Raw genomic sequence first — 13,506 nt, 5'->3', positions numbered from 1 at the left:
CTCCATCTAAAGGCCGATGGGTAAAATGTCTTCACATTCATCCTGACCTGCACTGAATATAAAGCAGGCATGCCTTCCCTTCAATTTTTCTTATTAAATAACTGCTTAATATGATTAATTTTGTTGTTTTGCATTGGTTTGTGCCAGCAGAGTTCAGTGTGTAAGGTCTGAATCTACTACTAGTTTTGTCTTCAAAATAAAAGCACACTTTTGGACCTATCATTATGTACAGCCTGCTGAGACATGCAGATATTGACATGAATATCACGAGGTGAGTAAAGAATTTTATTTGTTTCTGTCTTGTTTCTTTTGTTCACTTTTCACACTGAACTGTACACACATTTTATGAACTTGACCACCGTTGTCGGTGATCACTTTTGTTTTGAAAGTAACAGATAAGGCGTGCTTTGTTGCCAGGTTACCGAAGAAAAAAGGACAATCTGACAGTTAACGTTAGATTAACCCTACATTTACAGACAGAGGACGTTATGAGGTAATGTATTGTTTATGCAACTGCCGGATTATGGACACACAGACTCAGCTGAAGGCAGAGCCAGATGAAAGTTTGAATTTAAAAATGCATTTTCTACGGATGCATTATGAGAAGGCCAGTAACTTGAAAAGTAAAGCGAATGATTTTGAGTGTGAAAACTGCCTGGTGAGTGAGTGAGTGTGGGTTGGGAGGGTGTGAGGAGGATAGCATTTGCCGAATTCGGCCCCACCATTTGGCAACTTCAGCGAGACGAGGTCGAGGTGGCGGCCCGTTGAATACACCTGTACACCAATTCTACATCAACGTGTGGCGAGCTGGAGCCACGAGGGTGGTGTGATTTGTAAGGTGTGACGCACTGACCTGTAAACTGACGTCACACTACGAAAAGACCAACACACTGAACTCACGTCAGCGAGAGTGCACACACCGAAACGTGCATCATTTGAGAATGTCGCAGCAGCCATTGCTGGGAGTAACAGAGGTGCTCAGGACTGGGGGCTAGCTGGTTAGCATGCTAACTTCAGCAGATATCTCCTCAACAAAATTCACAGTCTTTGACATAACGTCAAAACTTTGACTTATTCACATTCTGTCGGCAATGTCCGTTCATTTTTGAATGTAACTAACTAAAAATCATATATATTGCACCTAAGCAATGATAAGCAATGAGTGGCGCGCACAAATTGGTGCATTAATGTGTATTATTATCTCAAGTAAGTAACTGTTACCTTCTCCCCTCCTCTCGTTTCCTCGCACACCTCCAAGTCTGCAGGACGAACAGCAGATAGCAGCCAGAAGAATTCAGAGGGCCTGGATAAGATATGTGGTGAGCGCTGCAGCTCTTGTACACACATGACTCAAAGTAAACGGGCATCGACTAAAAACCCATTTTTCTACCCAAACTGCAGTACAGACAGGTCTTCAAGTACTTAAAATATCGCATCAGCCACTGCAACCAGCAGGATCCACAGAGGATTCTCAAAACTGTCAATCCCCGAGAGGTGACAGAAACCATGCTCTCATTGAAAAAGGAAATAGACATACATGTAAATATGCTGTATGATGGGAAATAAATGGTCAAATTTGATTTTCCCACGCCAGGCAGAGTTGCTGGATGCCGCTGCGGGGGTTTTCATCAGGTTTCGACTTGGAGGGGTGAGAGCCGAACGGAGGAACGTCGCTAATTTACCCAGCAACTGCACGCATATAATACTGCAGATGTAACTCTGAACATCTTAACTTTAACTTTGCCTTCAGATTACTTTTCCGCCCAGCATTTACTACAAGATCTTCACCCATCGGCCCATCACTGACGTGTGTGCCAGCAGCCCAAGGAATTACACCAAAGGCCTGAAGAAGCCTGCAGCCCCGCAGTCTAAAAGAGGCCTGCCTGTTGGGCAGGAGGATCGATCAGGATGGTACCGGCGTATGGAGAACAACAGCTGGAGGCTCTTTTGCTGCAAGGTGAAGAAGCCTGTCACCTAAGAGTCTGATGCCCTTATATTAAACAGATAAAACAGCCACATTAAACACATTGTTTTGAAACGTAATGCTCTCAGACACCTTATTCGATTCAGATGACACGCGCAGATGTTATGAAGTCTTTGTTCATGCGCTTCTTCTTCTTCTTCTTCTTCTTCTTCTTCTTCTTCTTCTTCTTCTCTCTGACAGGTGGTACCCACGGCTGACCCCACGGAGGTCGGCGCCAACAAGAAAAAAGACTTCCACTATTCCACGTTGCAGCGGCAACGGGATGTAGACGAGTGGAGGAAGAGGAGGAAAATGGAATGGCTGACGCAGATGTGAGTTTGAGGAGGCACGGGCGGCCCAAAATTGAGAGCCATGTGTTTGACCGACCCTGAAAACTAGTCTTCTGCTGGACGACTGTGGCCTAAAATTAGCATCGGAGGGCAACGGCAAATTCTAGACCCCGTTTGTGTCTAATCAAGCGTGTATTATTATTTAACTCCATTCACAGTGCGAAAAGCGCCGGCCTCTCTGAAAGGAAGCCTCCTGTTGACCTTTAGAAAACGGCAGGTTGATTAACAACACGCTGCTGTTCTGATTGTGTATTAAAGGTCCTTAATACCTGTGGCCCAAGGGGACGTAGCTTTGAAATTCAGAATCTTGCGTCTTTAGTACGCAGATATCAAATAATGGACTATGATTAATAGACACAACTGTACAAATGACCAAGGGCATGTTTCATTTAGGATTCTAGCTTTTACTAAATTAGAAATCACAGCTTGGGGAATGGGTTGAAAACATTTTTATCATGCAGTGAGTGTTGTTTTTAGATCGTAGGGATGTTGGACAGGCCGTTATATCACAGCTACTGGATGGATCGTCACGAGATCCCCTGACTTCCCTCTAGAGCCAGTTTGAGTCTGAAAACGATGTTCTCAAGTGAAATATCTCAACAAGTATTCTATGGATCGTCGTGAACTCTGGCGCAGACGTTCATGTTCGATAATCCGCCCCAACTTTTCAACTAGCACCATCATCAGGTCGGAACAATTGATGGGCAGGAAAGAGGGACCGGAGTTGGAACAGACGGGACTACTAGGGAAACGGAGGATAGGAGGAGTCCTGGAAAACAGGCAACAACAACAACAAAAATAGCAAGACTGGAAATAAATTGAGCCAAAGTGTTGCATCAGTATCTGGTAGCTGAAGTTGCAGGGCTTAGTGTTTTTAGAAGCCTGGTTAAAGAGATGAGATGCAGCTGGAAAACTGGCGCACAAATCTGCTTTCTTTCCCCCAACCGGGACAATTTTTGAAAGGTTGGACACAAGAATCCCGAAACCCAAGCAACAAAAACCGACTGGGACAATACCAAAAAGAATCGAAACCAATTACAACCCCGAAACTCTGAGAACACAGGCAGGAAACCAAAAGCACGAGGCCAGAGAACATGAGGAGTTACACAGAGGGGAACACACAAGGGAGGGGAGCCTAATGAGAGGCAGGTGAAACTAATGGGACAGTCAAAAAAAAGGGTGGAAGCAGAAGATGAAAACAAAAGGATGAACCGCCAAAATAAAACATGAAATGACTAAACCAAAAAAACCCGAACCATGACGCACTCAATCAGGCGGATGATTTAACACATTAGCGTGTTAGCACTAATATAGGGTGTAACTCAGAGCACCAGTTTGCCTCCCGGGCCTGTCTAAACTATCTAATAAAGGGTCGTGTGGCTGCAGGTTTTCCGGAACACACCTGACGAAACAGCCTGACAGCAGTTGATTGTATGAGTCATGCCTGGTGTGGCGCCACGTCTTTGAATTGGAATAGTGTGGACGCTGCAGACTCTGTGAGAAAAAACAAAGGCTTAATTGTTAACACACTGCAAGTCTGCCAAACCTTCACATGGACATTAAAGTCCCTTTCTGCTCTTTTCAATCAAAAAATGTGGAAAATACTTTTCTGTGACATGGCCAAATGCCCTCCGTCCCTTACATTCAGGTATAACCGGGGACGTCTGCAGACTGACCCAGAGCACCGATACATGGCGACGCTGGTGGAGAACTCAGCACAGGAAGGGACGGGCGTCACTGAGGAGAAGGGAGACGATGAGACACCGAAGGACTGGGAGCTGGAAGAGCTCCTGGCCTGGACCAACACTCTCAACTTTGAGGAGTAAGATCCACAAAGTCAAGACATTCTGATTCATGACGCTGCAATGTGGGTGACAATAATTGAATGTGTGTCATTTGGGGTTTTGTTTATACTTTGCTCTTTTGCCTGTGCAGTTACATGGAGGAGTGGAGATGTCTGGCGTGCAGCCACTCCTCTGAGAGGAGCATAGGTGAGAATGCTCCCCGTTCGTTGCTTCATGGCGTGTGCTGTGCCGCCATCTGCTGTTCAGCTTTGGGACCAACAATGCTGTGTTCCCATCCGCGTATTTCTCATCTGCTGTGATACAAAATGTTGAGCATTCTGTTTTCAGCCCTATCCCTCTGTCCCTCTCTTCCTCACTTTCTCTCGTCCGTCTCTCTTCCTCTTCCAGATGTTCATTCACATCCGTCCGTGTTAGATCCACATGAGTATGCTGCTGCTGCTGCTGCTGCTGCTGCTGCTGCTGCTGCCGATGATGATGATGATGATGATTGTGATGATGCTGCTGATGGAGACAGTTATTAAGAACATAATAAAATAATTAATGTTAAAACCATCCCGGTGCAAATGTCTTATCTCGTCTTTGAGTGAAATAACTTCTGTTACCCAAAGTCAAACAAAATCTATAATCTAAGTAATGAATCTATTTGGCAATGAACCTGATCCAGCTGGTTATATCTGGAGACAACTGGCTGCACCCACAGAGCTGATTTACATTTCAAACAGTTCCTGTGAATATCAGAGGGTGTCATTTGAATGTTCTGCCCATTTGCCAGCCAAATACATAGACCGGAGCAGAGGGAACGTGTGTGCATTCGAAATGGATTTTCAAAAAAGGGCCTGTGTCCTTAAATGTGGTAGGTAAACTAGATGTAAACGCTTCAGACGTCTGTCGCAGCGTGTGCAGAATGCCTGCAGACTAAATTACACTTAATGGCCGTGTCATCATCTGGAGCAGTTCACCCATTTCTCAGGCGACGCTTCAATTTCAATTTGAAGCATCAGTTTAAAATGTGTTTACATCTTAGCTTGACCTGCTTCAGGGGGCTGGGAGGTCATTGTAGTTGAAAAGCAAAATAAAGAAAAAGATTAATTTGCTTCAGGTGAAATTTGAATCTTTTGCACGACTGTTAGCCAAATCCCTCATGCAAACGGACGGTAATTTTGAGGAAGGGAGCTACTTAAAGAAGAGGGATCTCAACATAAAGCACAGAGGAACGACAGCTGACATCCCTCCTCCCACAGCCAAACAGGTCAGAGTACGTTTATTAGATTGTACCTGTCTTTGTCTCTAGATAACATTTTCTTGAGCAACTTACCTATTTGATTAGAAGTGAATGATTTTGCCTGAGCATACTGTACAGTGAGTAGTGGATTTTTTACAGGACTGAATCTAAGCGGCTGAAATGGCAAACCTGAAGACTGGAGCTGCAGACGACTGATTCGAATCTCTCATTCAGGAGTCCCACAAGGCCAAAGAGTTCTCTTCTTGCCCTTACAGTGAGCTCAGGGTGGGATCAGCCCTGCTGACAGAGGATGGGCAGATCTTCTCAGGTACAACATGACCTTTTTTGCCATTTTGAAAAAGTCGCATGAGTGATAGCGACATTTACAGCAGGTATTTGTTATGTTTAGAAGTGAGAAATGTCCCTTTTGTGTGTGGGTTGTCGCTTTTGTGGACAGATGTCTTGTTGATTTTGTGCATTCCAGCGTAACAAACTGTTGACTGTTGAAATCTGTAAAAGGTGACCCTTGTTTCTTTGTTTCTTGACAGGTTGCAATGTTGAGAATGCATGCTTCTACCTCAGCCTGTGTGCAGAGAGGACTGCTATAAACAAGGCTGTTTCTGAGGGTCACAGGAAATTAAAGGCTATTGCTGTTTCCAGGTACTATTAATATATACGTGTTTTTATTTTGGGCTTAATGTGTTTTTGTGATTGTGATGATTCGCACTTGTCTGATTTGAATTCTACTTTCCCAGAGACATCTTTAATAAAGCGGCATGTATGTGACATTTGCTGCCGAGAGAGAGACCAGACTTTGATTCATCTAATTTCTCTCTGCAGTGATCTTGAGGACCGGGTGATCCCTCCTTGTGGAGCCTGCCGACAGGTCATCAGAGAGGTCATGCAGCTCCAGACGTTATCCAGCATTAAAAGCAATCATAAAGCTGACTTATTTTGAATTTATAGCAGAGCAATTTCTTTTTCAATCTTTGAAATATCACTGCTCTCCTCTCAGTTTGGAGATATCCCCGTCTTCATGACCAAGGTGGATGGATCCTACACCATGATGACACTGGAGGAGCTGCTCCCTCTCTCATGGGGTGCCGAGTACCTGAGGAAACAGGAGATGGACTCTCCAAAGAGAAACTGAACGGGACACAAGGATCTGATTGATTGATTTCACTCATAACTTCAGCCTGTGTTTTCTCTCAATCCTGTGTTTTAAGCTTGTGTCTTCAAAAGTTGTATATGACACTATGTTGGATTATTATACTCATTAAATAAAATAAATATATTCCAACCTGAAAAAAGTGTAACCATTTTCTGTTTCTTATTTAGAAAGTTTTAACAACATTTGCATGCTGACAAATATGTGGGGGGATCATAGACTAGCCCAACTCACTCTAGTACAACTGAATTGCCACTTGCCAGTGGTTATAATATAATTTAAACCAGTAAGAAACCATGCTTTTAAAAAAAGAGGATTTACACAAACATATATAACACACACACGCATATAGTTTTATATCTATATCTATATATATATATATATATATATATATATATATATATATATATATGTATGTGTGTGTGTGTGTGTGTGTGTGTGTGTGTGTATATATATATATACATATATATATATATATATATATATATATATATATACATATATATATATATATATATATACACAGTTATATATATTTCTATACAAGAAAATCTCACCATTTAAACAAATGTTAAAATTGTTGGTCATGAGTCTGTGTTTTAAAACTATGTAGAACTACTGTCAAGCATGCGAGCTGTATGAGACAATATACTAAAATCGTGGAGATTTGGACGTTAAAGCATTTAAAGTTTTGTCAATATACAATATACCTTCTGCATCATATTCTTGAAAAGAGGGGGCACCCGGATTTGAACCGGGGACCTCTTGATCTGCAGTCAAATGCTCTACCACTGAGCTATACCCCCATATGTTAACATCGCAGCAGGTCCACTCTACAAAGTTAACCATGACCAGAGTTTGTGTTATTATAACGTGAAAGTTCAGTCGGCGTTGTGATGTCCACAACAAAGTTGTAAAAATCGAACCAACCACACATACAGTGATCGGATGTGTGCCACTGTGTCGTGTTTTTAAATACCAAATTATACACATTACCGGTTTACACCGGATGTGTCGTCATGAAAACGCGTCTCAACCGGATGTTGCAGTGTATCGAAAGGAAAGTGCAAGAAACGGAATCAATATGGTATGGAAGCGGTCTTCTCTTTTTTATTACAATTTATCATGTCCAAACCACAGTGGTGAGCACGACAGTGTTTCCTGTATTTAAACGCAAAGTCAGTTCACTTCCTTGTACATTTGTCTTTTGCCTTTATGTCCTCGGAAATCCAGTAGTCGCGAATTTGATTAGTCACTCGAGCTAATGCTAGTTAGCGCTTAGCCATGATGCTCCTAAACTTGCTCGCAGAAGGTTGAAGAGGTTATTTAAGCTCTCTGCGTCTGTAAACGAAATATCAGCAGTTGTAAACGGTGGACGTGTGTGGTTTGTGTTTGTCACAGGATACTCGAGGACTCCGCTCTCAGCTCAAAGACAGTGTCCCTGTGGCAGGCTTGTGTCCACACGGAGCTTATGGAGTGCAGGACTCTCTGCGTAGCGGGTAAGACGCACAAACATCAATCTGAATTAACGATATATATGTAACCAATGAGATTTCTGACAGACAGTTTTGTGTCTGTCTAAAAAAATCACTATAAGGTTTTTGTTGTAAATTGGCACATACACTAGTCCCAACATGATTTAATGAATAATTATATTTCAATATCTGTTTTCAGTGTTACTTGGATTACTTTTAAGGAGGAACTAGGTAGTTTAAGATTAGACATTCAAACTGAGACTTTTAATATTTACATTATTAATGAGATAATATTTATTTGTAATAATCTGTTCTCAGAGGAGAATAAGGTCACCAGAACACTGTTTGGAGCTAGAAAGGTGGCAGGGTCCGCCACACATAAACACAGTAAAACAGTGTCTTTTAAGGTCAGTTTGTTTATTAAGTCAGAAAAATAGAGTTTGTTTATTTCTTCCCCAAAACTATACAGGGCTCCTTTTTTAACAAATAAAGTATAATCAATCCATATAGAAAATATATACCACTGCTTCCCAGGAAATTGCAGGACAAAAAGAAACATAAATATGTTTACGGTAAGTCTCAAATCATCTGCAAAATATACGGCTCCTCAGATCTCTTGGTTGATCAGTGTTTATAAAGTTATCAGCCTGAAAATGTATTGTTCAGGCAATGCTGTATACATATACACTACACACAGTATATGCTGTGCGATGTTACAAATTCCTAATTACCTGGTCAATAATAAAACTACTAAATATTTGGTTTGAGAGTGACTCTCTGCATAAGAGAGAGCAACATGTAGAAAGTATTTTTACAGACACAACTAATTAGCCTGAATGTTTACTTGTAATGACTCGGTGTAGTTTGTGTGACAGCCGTTTCTGGCAAGTGTTTCCCTCAGACAGGCATGCTTCATATTAAGTGCCCATCTAGCTCTCTAAATTGGCCCTCAGTCATGAAAACTTGGACAGCCCCTGTCATAGATTTTTACAGATGTAAATGATGCTCCTTTTCACCTCCTTGTTGCATTTCTTCTGTCCCCAACCAGCTTTTCCAGTGTAAAGAATGAGCTCCTACCAAGCCACTCGCTGGAGCTGTCAGAAAAAAATGTGAGTAATCTGATTTGTAAGAGATGAACCAAGTTCAACCATATTTGGTTGAAGCAGATCATTAGCCTAGTTTCTGCATAACCCCACCTAAATCAGAGTGGACAGTGTGTGGATATGCGGAAATAATCCTTTTTGTCCCCGTTACTGTTTCTGTGGTTTGCAGTTCCAGCTGAACAAGGACAAGATGAATTTCTCCACTCTCAGAAACATTCAGGGTCTTCATGCTCCTCTCAAACTGCAGATGGAGTACAGGGCAGCTAGACAGGTAACTGCATGTCTTTCTAACCCAAATCCCCACACCCAATAACCATTCTCACCCTTTTCACTTCATTTTCAAGTCGTGTTTCTCTATCTTAACTCCTGACGCTCCTCCTTCCAGATCCAGCGTCTGCCGTTCTTACAGAGTTCAAACCTGGCTCTGGACACTCTGCGAGGCAGCGACGAGGCCATCGGCTTTGACGACATCCTCAACGGTAAGCCTTTAATCCCTTCACCTTTTACACAGTCACAACTGTCTGAATGTAATATCTAACCGCCACACTACGTCTGTGTCCTGTTACCTTGCAGATCCAGCCCAGAGTGAAATGATGGGCGAGCCACACATGATGGTGGAGTACAAACTGGGAATGTTGTGAAAGAAGATGGGACACACACATGCACATCTACTCATAGATTTAGAATTGTTATTCGTCTGAATTACATGTGTTTATTGGCTTAAAAACATAAATCATCAAATCAAATTGGAAGTCAGACTTGTTTTGGGAAAGACGGGAGTGATGGGGTCGTGTGGGGCGGGATTACCCTGTAAATGACGTAGATCTGGAGAGTTAAATGGACATTTAGACGAGCATCAGTGCTGCTTTTGTATGATTCCAGTCTGGTTGGTATTTCTAATAAACTTCATAACCTTCCTCATGATGTGTGTTCATTTGATGCTTTATTTAATTGTACTGCTGCTCCTATCCTCATGTGTTTAGCATTAGAAAACATGTCAAATGGCATCAAGAATAGCTGTCAATTTCAGTCATGACAAAATACTTATTTAATGCACTTTAATGCCACATAATTATTTAATATTAATTTCATTATTTTGTTTAATTTTCATTCATTTCAAAATAATGAAATTAATTTAATATTAAATAATTATGTGTCATTAAAGCGCAGTGATTAATAAGGTCACAGAATTCGGTGTAATGTCTTCATAGAGCTAATGTTTGTCAGAGTTTGGTGTTTTTTTTATGTAGCTCTTCTACTGTGTTGATGCCACTAATGCTTCACTGCAACAATCCAAGAGTAGCATTATAGGAATGTGTGTTACACTAAGATCTGTATTCAGTAATAGGCTATCATGCTTTAACAGATTACTTCCATGAAAGCGATGAAGTAAAAGTGACTCAGTTTTTGCACTACTGCAATAAGGAGCTGCTAGAAGGCAAAGAAAATGACAAGAATGGAGTTTTCTGCCAACAATCATTCAGTCAATCAATCATTTGTTATGAGTGATAAACTTGGTAAATCAACTATATTGTTTGATAAGTGTATTTAAAATGATGCTACTGTGAAGAAATTTGAGTTGCAATGAGAATAAATCTATACTGCATCACATATACTACAGTATACTACAATAATCTCGAAACAGATATCAGTATCAGAGGAAATCTGATGGGTTCCAAGATTTACACTGGCATTAATGCCATTTGGATTCAAAGCTAAAATTGTATTTTTCGCGTATTATTTTCATCATAATTTCTGGTAAAATCATTAAAAGCCGAAGATAAAACGGTCAAAAGGCTGGTCAAGGTCGGCGGTGAGGGAGGGGAGAGAAGAAACGTAGAGGTTCTGTAACTCACTGTAGCAATCAATTGAAATCTCACCGCCATCGGACCAACCGAGGGAGTTGAAGCTTCCAGCTTGTATTTATACCAATGCAACCGTAAATCTCTCTAGCACATGGTGGAATGTTTAACACATGTTTTCTTACAAACAAATTTGAAATATGTAAACATTTGTAAGTAATGTTTCTAGCAACACAACAGATTTGGTGCTAGCTATAAGCCTGAATACGTCAAATTTAAAACACATCCTCGGCTGCAGAGCATGATGGGAAAATACGTCATGCGGAAGTAGTTACGTTTAAACAAAGCGTATCTACTTATTAGCAGCAAGTATTTGGTATTTATAACACAATTAAATGAACACACTCGCATCGAAACTGTGGTCTAAATGTAAAAACTACGGGGAGTCGCCTCTACTTGACGATAACGAAGCAATTCCGAGGCTGACCGTGGCGACCAAAGAGGATTTGAGTGTCGAGAGAGAAATCCGTCTAACACACTTCGGTTATAAACCATGGCGAGCTATTTTACGCATGCGCGACGCATCGAGTTTATACCGGAACTTGTTGTGTCCCATTCGCTGTAAAGAATTAGTTACGACAAAAATAATTTACTGCAACTATAAACACATAAAGCAAGAGCTCTAAAGCTGCATTTATAAATGGCCATTTAAAAATCCTCTGCATTTTTCGATGTTACATGAAGCATTTAATCAGACAAATAATCAAATGTCGCTTTTATGAATTATGAATTTTTCTCTCTCACACAAAATATCACAACAACTATCTTCATTGAGGTGATTATGTCTTATTTGTTTTCATTTAATACAGCTGGCAACCCCACAGGTCATGTTTATGTCGCCTATTATCCTGCTGCGACATGGGTCAATTTGGATATATCATATTCCAAAGAAGGAGGCAACTCAAAGTTAAAGAAATGCCAAAAATGAAGAGAGAAAATGTAAGACTGAAATACAATAACAGAGAGCAGATACAGTTTGGCTCCAGTGCTTGGTTTTAATGATGAAGCAGTAACGGATGTATTTCAGGACAGAGTGCACTCTGATGCAGCTCTGCCACATTTGATGAAATAGCACGTCTATAAGGGAGCTTCAACCGCTGCGATTAGATTTGTTTTGCTTCTCGTTTCGGGGGAATATTATGTGAAGCTTCCCCGGTGATTCAAAATTCATACAATACACTCTGGGAAACGGTGAATCAGTGTGTATCAACATAAACAACTTACACTTGAGAGCTACTTTGATCACGTCAGTCGACAGCCTGGGGGAGATACACATACTATGTGACGGGTGTAAAGTGTCAGGGGTTCCTAAGATTGTATTTTCTTAACTCAACTCTGTTGTGTTGCGCCACAATGTGACTTCAGCAATTACAGGTAAGGAGCCTGGTCTGTTGTGGCAAAAATAACATTGTTGTTTTTGAATAAGGACTCTAGATGCAGTCTTGTACAACTCAACATAAGGTATTTAATCACATGCACATTCTGAACATGTTTTTGGCACTGACTGAGTCTTTTGAAAGTTAAATGTAAGTTGATTTTTGAGTTCCCAACTCTTAAATCTGTTGGGCTGGCCTCCTTTGTGAACTGAGCCGACCACTGCAAAAAAAATGCTATCAGTTTAGTAGTCTACTTACAGAAAGCATGAATTAATAGTCCAAATGGAAGCAGCAGAGGCTGTGATGTCCAGACTTGTAGTTCTTAATTTGAGTCAGACACCAAAAAATGCTGCATCCTAAATTTCCCACAATGCAACCCATTCGGATATTTCATTAAATCGTCTTCTTCCTGTCTGTCAAACTCGATCCCTCCTGCTGGTGGCAAGGTAATTCTTTTGACATTTTTGTTCTGTCCGAGCCTAAGCCAAGATAACCCTGGTGACATCACTATGACATCATCTGGGTTATTTTTTACATTACATTTTCTCTACAGACATAGAAGAAATTCAACCGTTTTCACAAGACTGGTCATAAAGGGTAAACTAAACTCCATGTATATTATTATATTTTGTACATTCAACTCATATATTTCATAATTTACTTAATAAACATCTCTGCATTCTTTTATACAGCCATATGAATCTATTTGAATGGAGACATATGAATAAGAAACAAAGACTAAAGAAACAACAAGAACAACAAAGCTTCATTTAACCCCCCCAAAAAAACCTGTATCATAAAATATATGATATATATAACATATTTTACCAAAGAAACATTAGTCAAAGCTGCTTTGTTTTGGACTTGGCTTATATCCATGGTGACCATATATCTATAGAAACGTCTATTTTAAGCTGTATTTTAGCCGTGACCTTTTCCATAACGTACATGTCTGGGATTTTTTATTCATTTTGTGCCATTCAAGGGTAGCTCCCTTTATTAAATACTCCCAATACTTGTTCCTCGGATGAATCATTTCAGATAAATGTTAACATTTATCTCCAGGTTAAAGTTCTGTTATAATTCTAAGGTCCTACAAGCACCCCTTAAGATTGGGGTAGGGTTATAATAGGTGAGAGGTCTCCTTGGTGGCTAAAACTCTCCTATTACTATTCGTTTAGT

The 13,506-nt window shown here is 40.7% G+C and overlaps 3 protein-coding genes and 1 non-coding gene across 5 annotated transcripts; 3 read left to right on the top strand and 1 right to left on the bottom strand.

Moving 5' to 3' along the window:
* The first annotated feature begins 378 nt into the window (after nucleotides 1–378).
* Nucleotides 379–4,670, top strand: c19h11orf65 (chromosome 19 C11orf65 homolog). Of its 2 annotated transcripts, XM_030397818.1 has the most exons (9): nucleotides 381–493; nucleotides 1,259–1,319; nucleotides 1,402–1,494; nucleotides 1,595–1,648; nucleotides 1,751–1,957; nucleotides 2,165–2,295; nucleotides 3,962–4,135; nucleotides 4,249–4,304; nucleotides 4,506–4,670. In XM_030397818.1, the coding sequence occupies exons 1-9, from the start codon at nucleotides 489–491 to the stop codon at nucleotides 4,637–4,639; spliced, it is 915 nt and encodes a 304-aa protein (XP_030253678.1). In that variant the 5' UTR covers nucleotides 381–488; the 3' UTR covers nucleotides 4,640–4,670. The 2 variants fall into 2 exon arrangements, with proteins under 2 accessions (XP_030253679.1, XP_030253678.1); XM_030397819.1 differs by lacking the exons at nucleotides 1,402–1,494; nucleotides 1,595–1,648 and having other exon boundaries at nucleotides 379–493.
* Nucleotides 4,671–5,568: 898 nt separating this feature from the next.
* LOC115570471 (cytidine deaminase-like) lies at nucleotides 5,569–6,587 on the top strand (the record flags this gene model as incomplete). Its single annotated transcript, XM_030399079.1, has 4 exons — nucleotides 5,569–5,668; nucleotides 5,889–6,000; nucleotides 6,181–6,238; nucleotides 6,356–6,587. Coding segments are annotated over 4 exons (405 nt in total), but the record flags the coding sequence as incomplete, so codon positions are not given.
* A 655-nt stretch (nucleotides 6,588–7,242) lies between these two features.
* Nucleotides 7,243–7,314, bottom strand: trnac-gca (transfer RNA cysteine (anticodon GCA)). The gene has a single exon. It is a non-coding gene; the product is annotated as a tRNA-Cys (tRNA).
* Nucleotides 7,315–7,459: 145 nt separating this feature from the next.
* pomp (proteasome maturation protein) lies at nucleotides 7,460–10,010 on the top strand. Its single transcript, XM_030397535.1, has 6 exons — nucleotides 7,460–7,595; nucleotides 7,910–8,007; nucleotides 9,032–9,092; nucleotides 9,256–9,357; nucleotides 9,472–9,565; nucleotides 9,660–10,010. The coding sequence occupies exons 1-6, from the start codon at nucleotides 7,518–7,520 to the stop codon at nucleotides 9,725–9,727; spliced, it is 501 nt and encodes a 166-aa protein (XP_030253395.1). The 5' UTR covers nucleotides 7,460–7,517; the 3' UTR covers nucleotides 9,728–10,010.
* Nucleotides 10,011–13,506: the final 3,496 nt, after the last annotated feature.

This window comes from Sparus aurata, chromosome 19 (genome assembly GCF_900880675.1).
Source record: "Sparus aurata chromosome 19, fSpaAur1.1, whole genome shotgun sequence".
Lineage (NCBI taxonomy): Eukaryota > Metazoa > Chordata > Actinopteri > Spariformes > Sparidae > Sparus > Sparus aurata.
The sequence above is the reverse complement of the archived record's forward strand: the minus strand, read 5'-3'. Positions and strand labels throughout refer to the sequence as shown.